The following is a 13,467-nucleotide window of genomic DNA, read 5'->3' on the forward strand; positions in this document are numbered from 1 at the left end:
AAAAAGACAATACTTGCGCGGGTGGAGGAGCCAGTCAAAGTTTAAAAATATCAACCTTTTGATTTCTTTTTAAACTTTTTTATTTTATTTAAATTTCATCATAATACACCCCCACCCACAAAAAAAGAAATCTTAGCTACCTTTTATTGGTTGAACATTTTTTAGCTGATTTTTTTCAGTTTCTTCCATTTAACATATAACATATCAAACTTAGACAAATTGAAACATGTTCTTGGAAAATTATTTAAGGGGTGAGGGGCAGAAAAAAGTAAAAAATATAATCTTTTGAATTTTTTTACACTTTTTTCATGTATTATTATTTTTACACTATATAAGAATAAGTAACCAATGCCAGGAAAGAAGCAACTTTGTTGTCAGCCTTTTTTTTTACTACACAGAACAATCACACACACTCACCAACAACAGAAATGCTCACAAAATAATATACTAGCATGGATACAAAGTTGTTATGGGTTCGTTAAGTTATGAAATCATTTGTTTTTTAAAATACTTCAGCTAGTTCCCTCTTAGTAGCAGAATATAATTACTTACAAAATTACTATTTTTTTATTTAGTTTTTAAATTCATCTTAATATTTCCTTAGAAATTTATGTAATTTAGTATTCAAACCCACACTTCCACATATGACATCAGAGGTTTTTTCTAACACTAAGAAAATTATTAAATTACTTTGAATTTTTAAATTCATATATTCTTAAATATAATTTTATTCTGTAGTATTAAAAATTTTAAATTGCATCAGTTTACTTACCTTTCTATAAAAAAATTTACAAATTACTCTAAAAATTCTTCTAATATAACACTGAAAGACAGTGATAAAAACTGTAAATAAATATAATCCACAGATTTTATAAATATATTGTTTTCTCAATGCTCGAGGATTAGGAAGACAAGCTGAAACATAAATTTAATGTGTTGTCAGATTTATTTAATTGTAGTGAAATAGAGGATTAATTTATCAATACAGGAAACAAATTTATTAAATGAAGAATTAAAATTTAATGTATAGTAGTTTTCAACTATTTTACTCAAAATTTCTTCATCATCTGGTGTTCTGCCAGGTGGATATTATCTTATGCCACTGCTATCTTCATCCATCCCTGTCCCAAATATCATTCTTCCCTTCATCCTTTTTAAGTTCCTTCTTTCTCGCTTCATCCAACCACATGCTCTAACCAATTTACTTTTCTTTTGTGTACTTCCCACATAATTGCTCTTTCTTCTTTGATCCTATTCATTACTTCCTCGTTCCACACTTTATCCATCCATCTTACTTTTCCAGATTTCTCCATGTCCACAACTCAAAAAGCCTCAATCCAGTCTCTTTCTCTTACTAATCATCCATGCCTCACTTATATATAAGGCACTACACACATAACATTTGGCTAATATCTTCTACTTCTAAGAATTTCCCTTCTTTCTGAAGGCTTCCTTTGCAACGGCCATATCAGTCCATCACAATAATCCCTAAATATCTGTAATTGTTTACTTTTCCTATTCTTCCTTCACTGGTCCTTACCACTACATCCTCTTTGTTGTTTACATCCATTACTTCCATTTTATTCCATACTCTTTCATTCTGCCTTCCTTCCCCTTGGCTGTTAATCTTTTAAATGTGAAAAAAAACAGATACATCACTTAGGGGACTTATTTTTTTCTAAGTAACATGACTAATTAAATATTATAGCTGACTTTCATAATGAAGCTTTCTTCATTCCAAACATTTCATTAACCATATTATTACACTGACATGAATATAAACATCTATAAATAATTTAATAGGAAGTTCATATTTAATGTAATACTCTGGGGATAATGTAATACTCTAAGGAATCACAGTGTAAATACAAAAATGCAATAGATGTCTAGAATGAACTAACTTTCTAGTTTTCACTAGTCCTTGTCACTTTCAATCTTTACCACAGTCTTATTGCTCTGCCACTGTTTAATGAGCAAATATGTTGAAACCCCCTTTTTTTGTGTTTCACTTTGTTTTCTTTCTTGCTGTCATTTCTTGTTCATTTACATATTACTTACTGTAACATTGTTCTCAAGAACACAATTTCATTATTAAGTTCTACTTCTCCTTTCTAGTCCATAAGTTCGTTGTAATTGGAACAAAGTAGCTATTGTAGAGTTTGTCATTGACAACATTTTTTTTATTGTATTTGGTAAACCACTGGATAATTTCAACACGGTCATTATAATGAGCTCCTTTATGAAACAAAATAACTTCATTACAAGATTATATGCTGATTTGATAAAAATATTAACAAAAAATTGATTACCAAATGCTTCTACATTAGGGAGCTTGTTTGAAATCTTGACCATGTCATAATTTAATCCACTATAGTTCTGAAAAGTAGTGACAATCTTGCTGCGTGCCTTTTTAGTTCTCAATCCTTTTTCTGAGCTGTTTCTTATGCAGATGTAGCTTTGACAATGCTATTTCCTAATTGACAATGATAAGGGTTTAAAAAGGCAACTAATACAATTGAATAATTTATATACAAAAAAAATTGATTAAAACATGAGGATAATTTTTTTGAAGATTAATGAGACAAAATAATGAAGCATTTTTATATTTCTTTTTAACTAGAACTTATATTATTACTTCCCAAATTCTTTATCACAAATGACTGTATTTTCCTGTAATATTTTCATTTAAACCAGAAAAAATACAAACCGATTTTTTTGTTATTCACAATTTTTAATAATAATTAAGCATAAGAACAAAACATGCTCTCAGCTTTCTTATGTTTCCCTTTGTATGCATTTTTGCAAAATTAAATCTTTAAAATTTGCTGTACATTAAAAAAGTATACCTGTCGTGCTGTAATATAATAGGTATCATTGAATTAACTTACAGTATGTTTCTTATTCTTGAAGAATCACAAATTGAGCATGTGGAATGTTCGTGGTAAAATCATGAATAGCATTTTGAAGTTCCTGAGGATGAGGGGTTTTCTTGATACATTACTTTCTGCATAACCCCAAAAATAAAAATTCAATAGGCTTCAAGTCCAGAGAATGAGTTGGCCGCAGGCCCTTAAAACTAAGGTTATTTGTAACTTCATAGACTGCTTGGCTGAATATGTAGCCACCCCATCTTGTTACACCCAAGCATTATTCATTTTGTCCTTGGTTAGTCCATTAGTTCTTCCAAGAACTGGTGAATGATTTTATAATAACGATCTGAATTTATTGTTTCTGCAAAGACTATTGTACTAACTACTTTCCTGGATATTCCATTTCACAACCCAATCTTCTGTTCATGTAGAGGAATTTCATGTACAGCATGTGGGTTGTTGGCAGATCATAAATGCATGTTCTGTGGGTGCACATACCCTGATAGTTAAAAGTAGTAGTCTAAATTGTTTGCTGCAGTTGTTGAAATCATTCACAGTATTGAATTCACTTTTCACAGTTTGTGGCAAATATCTTTTGAACCACTTTCACTTTATATGGAATAAGACAGCTTCTTATGAACTGCCTTGTTTGCAGTTATATGAGGGCTATTTTTTAAGCAAGTCCATTTTTTAATACAAACAAAACTAGTAAAGATTGACAAAAATATTGTTTTTTTATTTAATACTTTATGGTACTTTGCTACATAGTAACCTTGTTTATTCAAACATTTATCATAGTGCTTAACTAAATTGTTTATGTCCACATCATGGAAGCAGCTTAGAAACACAACATAGAAACATAACATTGCTACAGCCAATCGGACCTTACTTCACCATGCTCAACGAATACATATTAAATGAAAAATATTCATATGGAAAGACAGTCTCAGTTATCCAAAGGCAACAAACACCCATGGGCAACAAAGAACCATACACGCCTTCTTATCTCTAGTCAACCACTTAACTGCTCAGCTTTCCAGCTGCTTAGTCACCAGGCATGGTTCTTGTGATTTCTGGTTGTTCTCCATATTCAAGATGTCACTGAAAAGGATCCCAAATATGATGGCTGAGATGATATAAGGACAAATGTGACAGCACATTTGGTGGCAATTTCAAAAGAGGGCTGAGAAAAATGTTTCCAACAATGGAAGGACCCCTGAGGTAAGAGTGGGAGTTACAACAGGATTACTTTACAAAGACTAGAATTGGAAACCACTAAATTAAGCTATTTAGTTTCTACAGCCAATGGTCAGCTACTTTTTGAATAGCCCTTGTATATGAATTTATTTTATTATTATAAACAAAAAAAAAATAGAATCCATTAATTACCTTTATTTGAGAGAATGACATTAACTTTCTTTTTGAAATTAAAACCGTTTAGTAATGATCTCAAAATTCTGGATATCAGCCCACTTCCTTTTATTATTATTTCCATATCACTGTGACCTATACAAGTAATTAAATAAAATTTATTACCTACATGGACAATTTTCAAAATATTTTCTTTTCAGTTATTTCTCTTACAGAAGTTGGCACGTCTACTCTGTGATGATTTGTACAATTTATTTATAATGCTTTATGCATTCTAACAATACTGCCCTATATAGTCATCTACATACAAGTATTAAACTTTGAAATCATAAAATAATCAATACTGTCAACTTTTGAATTCAGACAGTATTAATTATTTTACTTTTAAACATGATACAAACTGAAATTTGTGAAATGTAATGTTCAGAGCAACAGAAAAGATTTTTAAGATGAAAAGTGTTTCGAATGACATAATCATCATTGGCTTGGAGAAGAAGATTGATAATTAAAAGAAAATTATTGAGTCGTCAACTCAGATTTGGAATTGATTTTTCCAGATGTTCTAAAGTAGTTATTAGTATAACGGTCTACCCACATTTACCAAGATTTATGGATAATGAGAGATGTGCATGTTAATTATAGAAAACAAAAAAATACAAATGGTTTGCGATCATGAACAGTCCATATTGGAATTTTTTGTTTACTGAAAAAACGTGTAAATTTTTTAATTCAATTGTTATTGGTTTTACATGAGTGTGATAAAACGTTAGATAATCACTAGACTGGTATGAATGGAGTGGTGCCATGAATCTTTTTTTTTTTTTAAAGGATGTGTTAGTTTTTACCAATATAGATACATTCATTACACTTAAAATAAAGTGAAATATTTTGTATATTCCACTTAAAATTTCTCCATCATTTTTATAATTATTATTTCTTAAATATTTTATAATATGGTTATATTATTTTTTATTATAAACATCAATAATTTTTTCTGTTATTTTATTTGTATTAAAAAAAAAATGTTATTTAAAAAATTGTATTAATGTTAAAAAAAATGTATTTAATTTTTTCTTTTTTGTATTTCTTTATTATAATTCCAGCATCAAAACCATTAAATACGGCTATTTTTTTATTGTATCTATTTCCTTCATGAGTTAGTTTTTTATAAAGCTCTTAAAATCTGGTTTTTTATATGATAGAATTTTTCTCTGTGTATGGATGATTAGAATTTTCATGTATTGCAGCACTATTCATCGTGGATTTTCTGTAAACAGTTATTTTTGTTTATTTCAATTTCAATACCTAAAAAAAGATATTAATAGATCTCCATTTCATGTAAATTTTGAATTATAATTGTTGAGTTTATTCAAAATGATTATACGTGACTAATACGTCATCTAAATATATTATCCATAATAGCACTTTTTGTGTTTTCAATAAATCATGAATTATATTTTCACCCATAGCTAAACCTTTTGTTTGTCACATTTGTTCTCATATTCAAAATAGTTTTGGAGTCAAATATTTTTTACAATTGTGATCAAGTGTGTTCATATATTCTAGTCTTATTATTTCTATTGTTTTATAGTGTATAACATATATATAGTATATAGCTACAGTATTAGCGAAAATATAACTGATTTACTCCCACCAGCAAACAAGGGTTGTTTTGTCCTTCTGCCAGTTGGTGCCAATTATCAATATAATTATGTTATTTATATTTTCTGTAGTATATGTTTAACTACAGGAGACATTCAAAATTAAAGAGACAAATTTAAGTAGAAATAAAACAGTTTGTAGGAGGAGTTTTGTACCTTCATGACTTTAGGTTGACATCGCTGTGAAATAAGTTGAGAACAGCTGACTGATAAAAATTGTTTTGTTTGTAACCTCAATACTGCATTTAACAATGGTGTGTCTGCTTGAAGTTTCCACATTAGTTGAACAACATTCAGTGATCCGTTTTTTGCTTTCTGAAGATGAAAAACTGGCTAAAATCTTTTCTTGAATGATTTTACAATATGGTGAAAATTGTATGAACCATGAAAATTTTTATAAGTGGGTAGAACAGTTGATGAGTAACGTCCTGGCCGGCCAATTGAATTGTCAACTCCTTCACTTGAAACCCGCATTGACGACATTATTCATGTAGACAGAGATATTACTGTGCAACATATAGCAAAAATAGTTGTAGTAAATATTGGCACAGTTCATAACATTATAAGTAACAAGCTCAAGTACAGCGAAACAAGTGCAATGTGGGTCCTGAAAGAGTTAACGCAACACATGTAAACAAGGCTCAAAGTGTATAGACTCGAAAGAACGCTGTAAAAGGAAAGGTGACACTTTTCTAAAGAAGATTTTAATGTGTGATGAAACTTGGGTTCGCCATTTTGAACCAGAGCCCAAAAGACAAAGCATGGAATGCAAGCACACCAGCTCACCATCTGAAAGAAATTCAGAATGCAAGCATCAGCGGGAAAAGTCATATTGATGACTGCCTTTTGGGTGCCCAAGGTGTTCTTTTGTAATTGTTTGGAATTAGCATACAATAAACAGTGTCTATTACTCAAACATGCTGATGAAAAAAGTAAAGCCAGCAACGAGAAAAAAATGTCGCAGATCTCAAAGAAAAGGTGTGATGATATTGCTACTAGACAATGCTTGCCCTCACACCGCCCAGCTGACCCAAGAAACCATTGGAAAAATGGGTTGGGAGATACTACCACATACTCCCTACAGTCCAGATTTGGCTCCCTGGGATTTTCATTTGTGGTCCACTCAAGGAGGCATTACATAGAAGTTCAGCAACAGTGATGTCAAAGAGTTTGTGGGAAACTGGCTCAAACAACAAGACAAAGACTTCTTTACATCAGAAATAAAAAAAAAAACTAGTTCATCGTTGGGACAAGTGTATTAATATTGGTGGGGATTATGTTGAGAAGTAGCAAAAGTCTCATTTTGTAAAAATACAGTTTTTTTGTTCATCAATTTGTTTCTAATTATTGAATGTCCCTTGTATTTATGTATAAGTATATTTCCTTTGTATTACTATTGTATCTTTTGTGTGTTATTGTACTCTCTGTATTTGTATTAAAAACATTTTAGCATTTAATAAATAAAACAAACCACAGTTACATTACCAAAAATATTTAAATGTAACTTAACAGTTAATATCTAATAGGACTGATTCAGGACCCTATTGACAAGTAGATCAACAGGATGATGAAAGATTACTGAACAATCCTTCAATAAAATAATGTGGAAGTCATGCTGACCTATCCATAATCAGCAACAGTTTGGCTGATAACAGGTTTTGCTACATCATTAGTGAAAAAATATGATGGGTATTTTTAGTCAAATATCAGTACACTGAAAATGTAGTTGAAAAGGTTAACTTTTGGTAACAAACGTGTTTTATTGATTCTAACAAAAGAATCAAATAAAATAGGTTGCAACATTATTGAAAAACATTACAGGGAAGATTTATTATAGATTCATCCATCCAGAGAATATAATTAATCATCTACTAATTATTCAGTAATGTTAAAAATAAATGCAAAAATTGGACATAGAAATACCTGTTTGAGTGTATTCAATTAAACCTTGTTTTTTTATCATTAACATCATGGTATATAAAGACCAATCAGCAACAAAAAACAAACAGCCAAGTATAGTCCGTATTATTAATTTAATCACTTCCATCACCTGTAAATTAAAAACATAATTATAAAATAAAAAGAAATCTAGATAAATGTTCAGTTGAAAGGTCATTATAGTAATCAGTTTGCCCAGATAAAGTAAATTTAAGAAAAGTAATATATCATCACTAAAAACCGCAAACATAATACTTAAAATTCATATTAAATAATCAATTCCAGTACTTCATTCTTCAATTGTATAAAAACAACAAAAAAATGTAAGCTTAGAAAACTTTCTCGTACAATAAATACTCAATTTTGAAAATTTGTTTAGAATAATTCAACATTCCAATGAAATATAACAGTGTTTGAATAAATGTGGATAAGTGTAACTCAAAACAGCATTATCACAAACTTTAAAAAAAAAAACAAAAAAACATGACAATCAGTGTTTATGAGACTTCCAAACTACTGCAACATGATGGATTTGTTATACAATTTTAGAAGTTCAACAATACATTTTATGTGATTGTATTTAATTACATTTAAATTGTATTTTTTATTGATTTTTTAGAATTTCTATCGTAATAAAATTCTAAATAAGGAAAACAGGATTTTATTAAAGGCTAGCAATCTTTTTATTAATAAGGTTATTTCATCGACTCCAACCAAATATTTAAATAAGTGTAAAGATTTTAATTCAACTGAAATCTAAACATACAACAATCTATTATGTTGGAGGGAAATACATTCGAATTCGTAAAAAACATTAATCAGTTAAATCTTCTATACTCATGTTTCTGTCATCACAAAAACCACTGTTATACAGTAACCTCCAAGAAATTGGCTCCACATAACATCGGCTAATCTCCATGTGGAGTGGTAGTAACTTTACCTTTCATCCAAAAGCTTCTTGTGTTCTATGAACTTCTACAAAACTGTTTCATATTTTGTAATAATGATGAGTGTCTAGGTTATCTTTTTTTAGATGTTTACCTACAATTGATTGTTTCATGATTAAATAATGAAACGATCATGTCATTTTATTAATAGCATATCTTTAAAATATTTTTTTATTCCATTAACTATTAAATGTCAATACAGATTATATGACTGATTATACATCTTTTAAAAAATTAAATTTTAAATAAAATAATTAATTTCCATGTGTGGGAATAATACTCCCCTTTGGGTGAAATAATACCCATAAGCAAACCTCTTATTTTCTGCAAATTTTTTTACTTCTTAAGGTTAATAAACCTTTTAGTGTGTTCTTTATAGTTGTAATGTTATGTAATGTTGAGTTTGCTGGCTTTTTTTTTTGCATATTTAAAATTTTTTTAGTATAACCTTTTTTTTAAAATGCATTTTGAAACTAAAACTTTCTACCATTTTTGAGATAATACAAACAGTCGAAAACTTTCCAATTCCTGTTCTGCTGCTATTGTTTACAACAAAAAAGTATTTTTTTTTTTTTAATTTTAAGACTAATGATAAAAAACATACAGGAGGCATGACTTTTTGGTTTATTTTTGGTTCTAGTTTCCCCTATCGCTGAATTTTTTAAGTTTTACACCAACATATATGTAAATTTAAATGGTTTTACTGTAATTTCTATCAGAGAGGCATACAATTGACTGTAGCTCATAAAAAAAAATTAAAAATTTCTAAAAGAATTATATGAATTCTCAGATACACTAATTTCTACTGCAAGAAGACAATACAAAAAAAATTTGCAGAAATTTACAAAGTATTCTAAGAAAAGTAACTAAATAACTATAGAAGCTATACATAAAATTATACACAGATATAATGATAAATGTTTATCAGTACCACAAAATTTCTTTCAATTTTTGTAAGAAAAATACTATGAGGATAAATTAATTTCTCCAGTTCATTTTTCCTGAACGGCAGTAAGAAGTAATGACCATTTAACTTCCTACGTTCATCAATGTGAACAAAATACGTTGTGATATACATATTGTCAAATCTAATATCATTCAAATATTTATCATGATATTCCTGTGATCTAGAAAAGAGAGATTATGAACATTATTCATACAAAAATGTTAAAGATAAATAACACCTCACTTCACATACAGTTGACTTAATATTAAATTTTTTTTTTTTTGAAGAAGCAGTCATTACATTATAAAATTCATTAAATTAAGATAATATAACTGCAATAAATTTCAGATCTTTTATATAATAATTTTGATAAAGTTTAATCAATAATTTACACTGTTCTACAATAGTTGTTACACAGATAACTTTGGCTTATGCTTACGTATTTTCTGACAGTAAATTGAAATATGACCTTAAAATTTGTCCTAAGGGCTTAATTTTTTTTTTTTTGTAATTGCAATTTGTAGAAAAATTAAAAATGCAATTTATTTTCTTTACTAAGACTAAACACTTTGAAAGATTTATTGTGAGTCAGTGTTTTAACGAAATATGAATACCTAAAGATATTTATGAATGAACCAAATTTATAAATGGCACAGAGTAGAATAATTTGTTAAAGTTACCAGTGTGACTAAGATGGTATTAAATCATGGAATGGTTTCGATACTAAGATTCATTCCTTTTTAGAAAATAAATTTATCACAGTAATAATTTTTAATTAATAGCCTTTATTGACATTGTAATTGACTACCATTTCAATGTCTACTTTTACTGTGAAATGACACAGATCAGAGAATCAGGTTTGTTCAGATATTCATGTGAATGCAATCACTAGTCAGCATTAACTCAAATTAAATTTGTGTTTTTTTTAATTAAATTTTTGATGCTAATACCCATGGATTTTCATTTACTTATATGTGGTAGTTTTAGCACCAATGTTTTTTTTTTTAATGCAAGAATTTAAAAAAAAGATATTTTGAGTTTATACAGTACATTTCATAATAATATTATTTAAAAGAAATAATAATTATACTTTTTAGTAGAATTCAAATTACACACCATAAAATAATTTAAAGTTTGGGCTTCAAATAGAAGTGTAAATTACAACAGGTTATCTCTAAAGTAAGACAGTTTAAGTGTAAAAAAATTTATTCTGAAAACATTTATTACTTCTCTATATAAGAAAGTAAGTTTACCAACCTTAAGGAGAGAAATTTCCCAGCGGTCTTTACTTTAGATATTCCTTAAAACAGATTGTTACAAAAAACCTGAAATGGATTGGAAATTGATAGCATCCTGAAACTTGGAGTGAGTAAACTAAGAAAACTCAATGGCCAAAATAACATTTAATGTACTAGTTACCAAAGATCACCAAAATTCAGAATACAATATTTATTAATCTTTTTAACTTAGCAAAAACACAAGGAAAATAATGAGAAAAATTACAGAAACAATAATTATAACAAGACACCTTTTATTGATGTTTTATCTACTCTTAAACTGGAAACTTTCCAGGCAATAAAGAGATACAAGTAAGTCTGTCGCAGTAAAAATAATCTTAACTTTGTAATTTAATTCTGAAATATCATAAAACCAAAATATTTTTCAGCAATTTTAAATAACTGTTTCATCAAAATGAAATGCATCTCACACTGATACATCGCAATAATTTTTTTGCAAAAATAATATGGTTGATTAAAGATTAATGCATAATAGAAATAGAGTTCCAAATACTTACATACATAATAATCTTACTGAATTAAGAGCTAGAAAAATCTTTGTATATTGACAGAATACATCAAAAATTTCACTTCTTTCCTCAACTTCATGAATCATTTCATACGCTGCTTCTTTGACATTTTTATAGTTCATCTGAAATGTAAATGTAATGTATTTAATGTTACAGAATTTATTCTAATTATAAATTTTATAAAATACAGACTAATTGTACACAATAGATGTTTTAAATATATAAATATACTTTATCTCCTAATTCTAAATATGGTGACTGGATAAAATAAACCCAACCAGCAGTACTTTTAATGAGCATATCAAAATATTTTAAAATGATTAATATATCTATCTCCCTATCTCTAATGCAGTGTATAGGATGTTAAAAATAATAAACAATATACAGTGATATTAATATTAAAGTCTTTCGATTGTTAGAGAATGATTATAATTTGTTTTACAAGAATGCACAGCAAACCAAAACATAACAGTAAGATAATTCTAATAAAATGATAATTGAGAAAATGTTATATATTTATCTTAAAAATAAAAATTTTAAGAAAATACATTACTGCTATATTAAAATTTCATCAAGTAAAACAGAAAAAAAATTTGTTACCTTAATGTATTTCTTCAATACCCAATTAGCATCTGTTGAACTAATATTATCATTATTTTAATATATCAAATTATCATTTTGATAAAATATTTTTACATTTTTCACATAAAACTGTCCGTTTCCTATGTTTTTTTTCTTCTCTAATTACATGTTTATAACAATTTTACCAAGCATCTGCACGTACTCTATTAACATCTATCAGTTTTTATTTATTTACTATAACTATCGATTTTAGTAAAACCGTTTAACTTTTCATTTGTTTGTTCACGCTTTCAAGTCTTTTTAGGGTTAACATGTTTACAATCAATTCTGTGTATTTATATTACATTAAAAATTGTTCTTTTGTTACTGCTTGTTGCACTACTTACTTTCTGAACAATGTCTCTGATTCAATTTCAGGGTATCTTGTTTTAAGATTATATGTTGCTGATTATTTTTTTTTGGAACTTCTAAAGGATTTTCCCAGTGTTTATGTTTCACAACAGAATCACTAATTGTTAAAACCAGATCGGCACAAAAGCACAGGCTAAATTGATATTAATGAAAAGTACACTGAGTAAAACTGTTATAAAAATAACAGTATGGAGTAAACACAATAACCCAGTATAAAATATTTTCTTTCACTGTAGGTAGGCCTACCAATGCTGTATGTGGTGTTCAGCAAATATACTAATTAGTGTTTGGGATGAATTGGAATACCATGTTCATAATTGTCATGGGACTCATGAAACAGATATATATAAAAACCTTAAGAGATTTCCTACAAGTCCATGTAAATAATAATCTCCATATTTTAAAAATAAATTGTTTACAAACTATCGGAAGGTGTGTTTTTTTTTTTCTTATAATTTTGCCACAAAACTTGTGTATGGTAATATGATGAAATATGTCTCATCTCAAACATGTTTTACTACATATTTTGCTGTAAATCCACTCTTTCAGCATGAAAATTTAACTACAAACAGGGGATAATCATGGAAAATATGCGTCAAATTGGTTCTAGAGGTCAAAGGTTAAAGTGGCTATTGAATGTAAAAATTTGTTACTACTTGTAATATATATTAATTTGAAATGATTGCGATCCCATACAAGTTTTCACTTCAGCTATGCAGTCTTAAGCACACATTTTTTTTTCAACAAAGTCTCCTTTCAAGTCAATATACTTTTTCCAGTAATGCTCTAACCTCCTTAAACCTTCCAAATAGTAGCTGATATCTTTCTCTACAAAATAGGCATTTACATATGCGATGGATGACCTCTTCATCCGATGAGAGTCTCTTTCCTCCAAGTAAAACTTTTAGGTTAGGAAACAAGAAAGTCACTTGGG

General features: G+C 28.3%; 1 protein-coding gene and 1 long non-coding RNA gene across 2 annotated transcripts in view; one reads left to right on the forward strand and one right to left on the reverse strand.

Moving 5' to 3' along the window:
- LOC142326757 (uncharacterized) overlaps nucleotides 1-13,467 on the forward strand; it is a 50,988-nt gene that overhangs the window by 20,550 nt on the left and 16,971 nt on the right. The window lies entirely within an intron of this gene.
- On the reverse strand, nucleotides 2,099-11,761 carry LOC142326516 (protein sneaky-like). The gene is made up of 5 exons (XM_075369094.1): nucleotides 11,529-11,761; nucleotides 9,719-9,914; nucleotides 7,826-7,952; nucleotides 4,260-4,376; nucleotides 2,099-2,235 (listed from the first exon to the last, which is right to left on the reverse strand). Exons 1-5 carry the CDS (start codon nucleotides 11,660-11,662, stop codon nucleotides 2,099-2,101), a joined length of 711 nt encoding a protein of 236 aa, XP_075225209.1. The 5' UTR covers nucleotides 11,663-11,761.

Source organism: Lycorma delicatula, chromosome 6 (genome assembly GCF_047948215.1).
Source record: "Lycorma delicatula isolate Av1 chromosome 6, ASM4794821v1, whole genome shotgun sequence".
Classification (NCBI taxonomy): domain Eukaryota; kingdom Metazoa; phylum Arthropoda; class Insecta; order Hemiptera; family Fulgoridae; genus Lycorma; species Lycorma delicatula.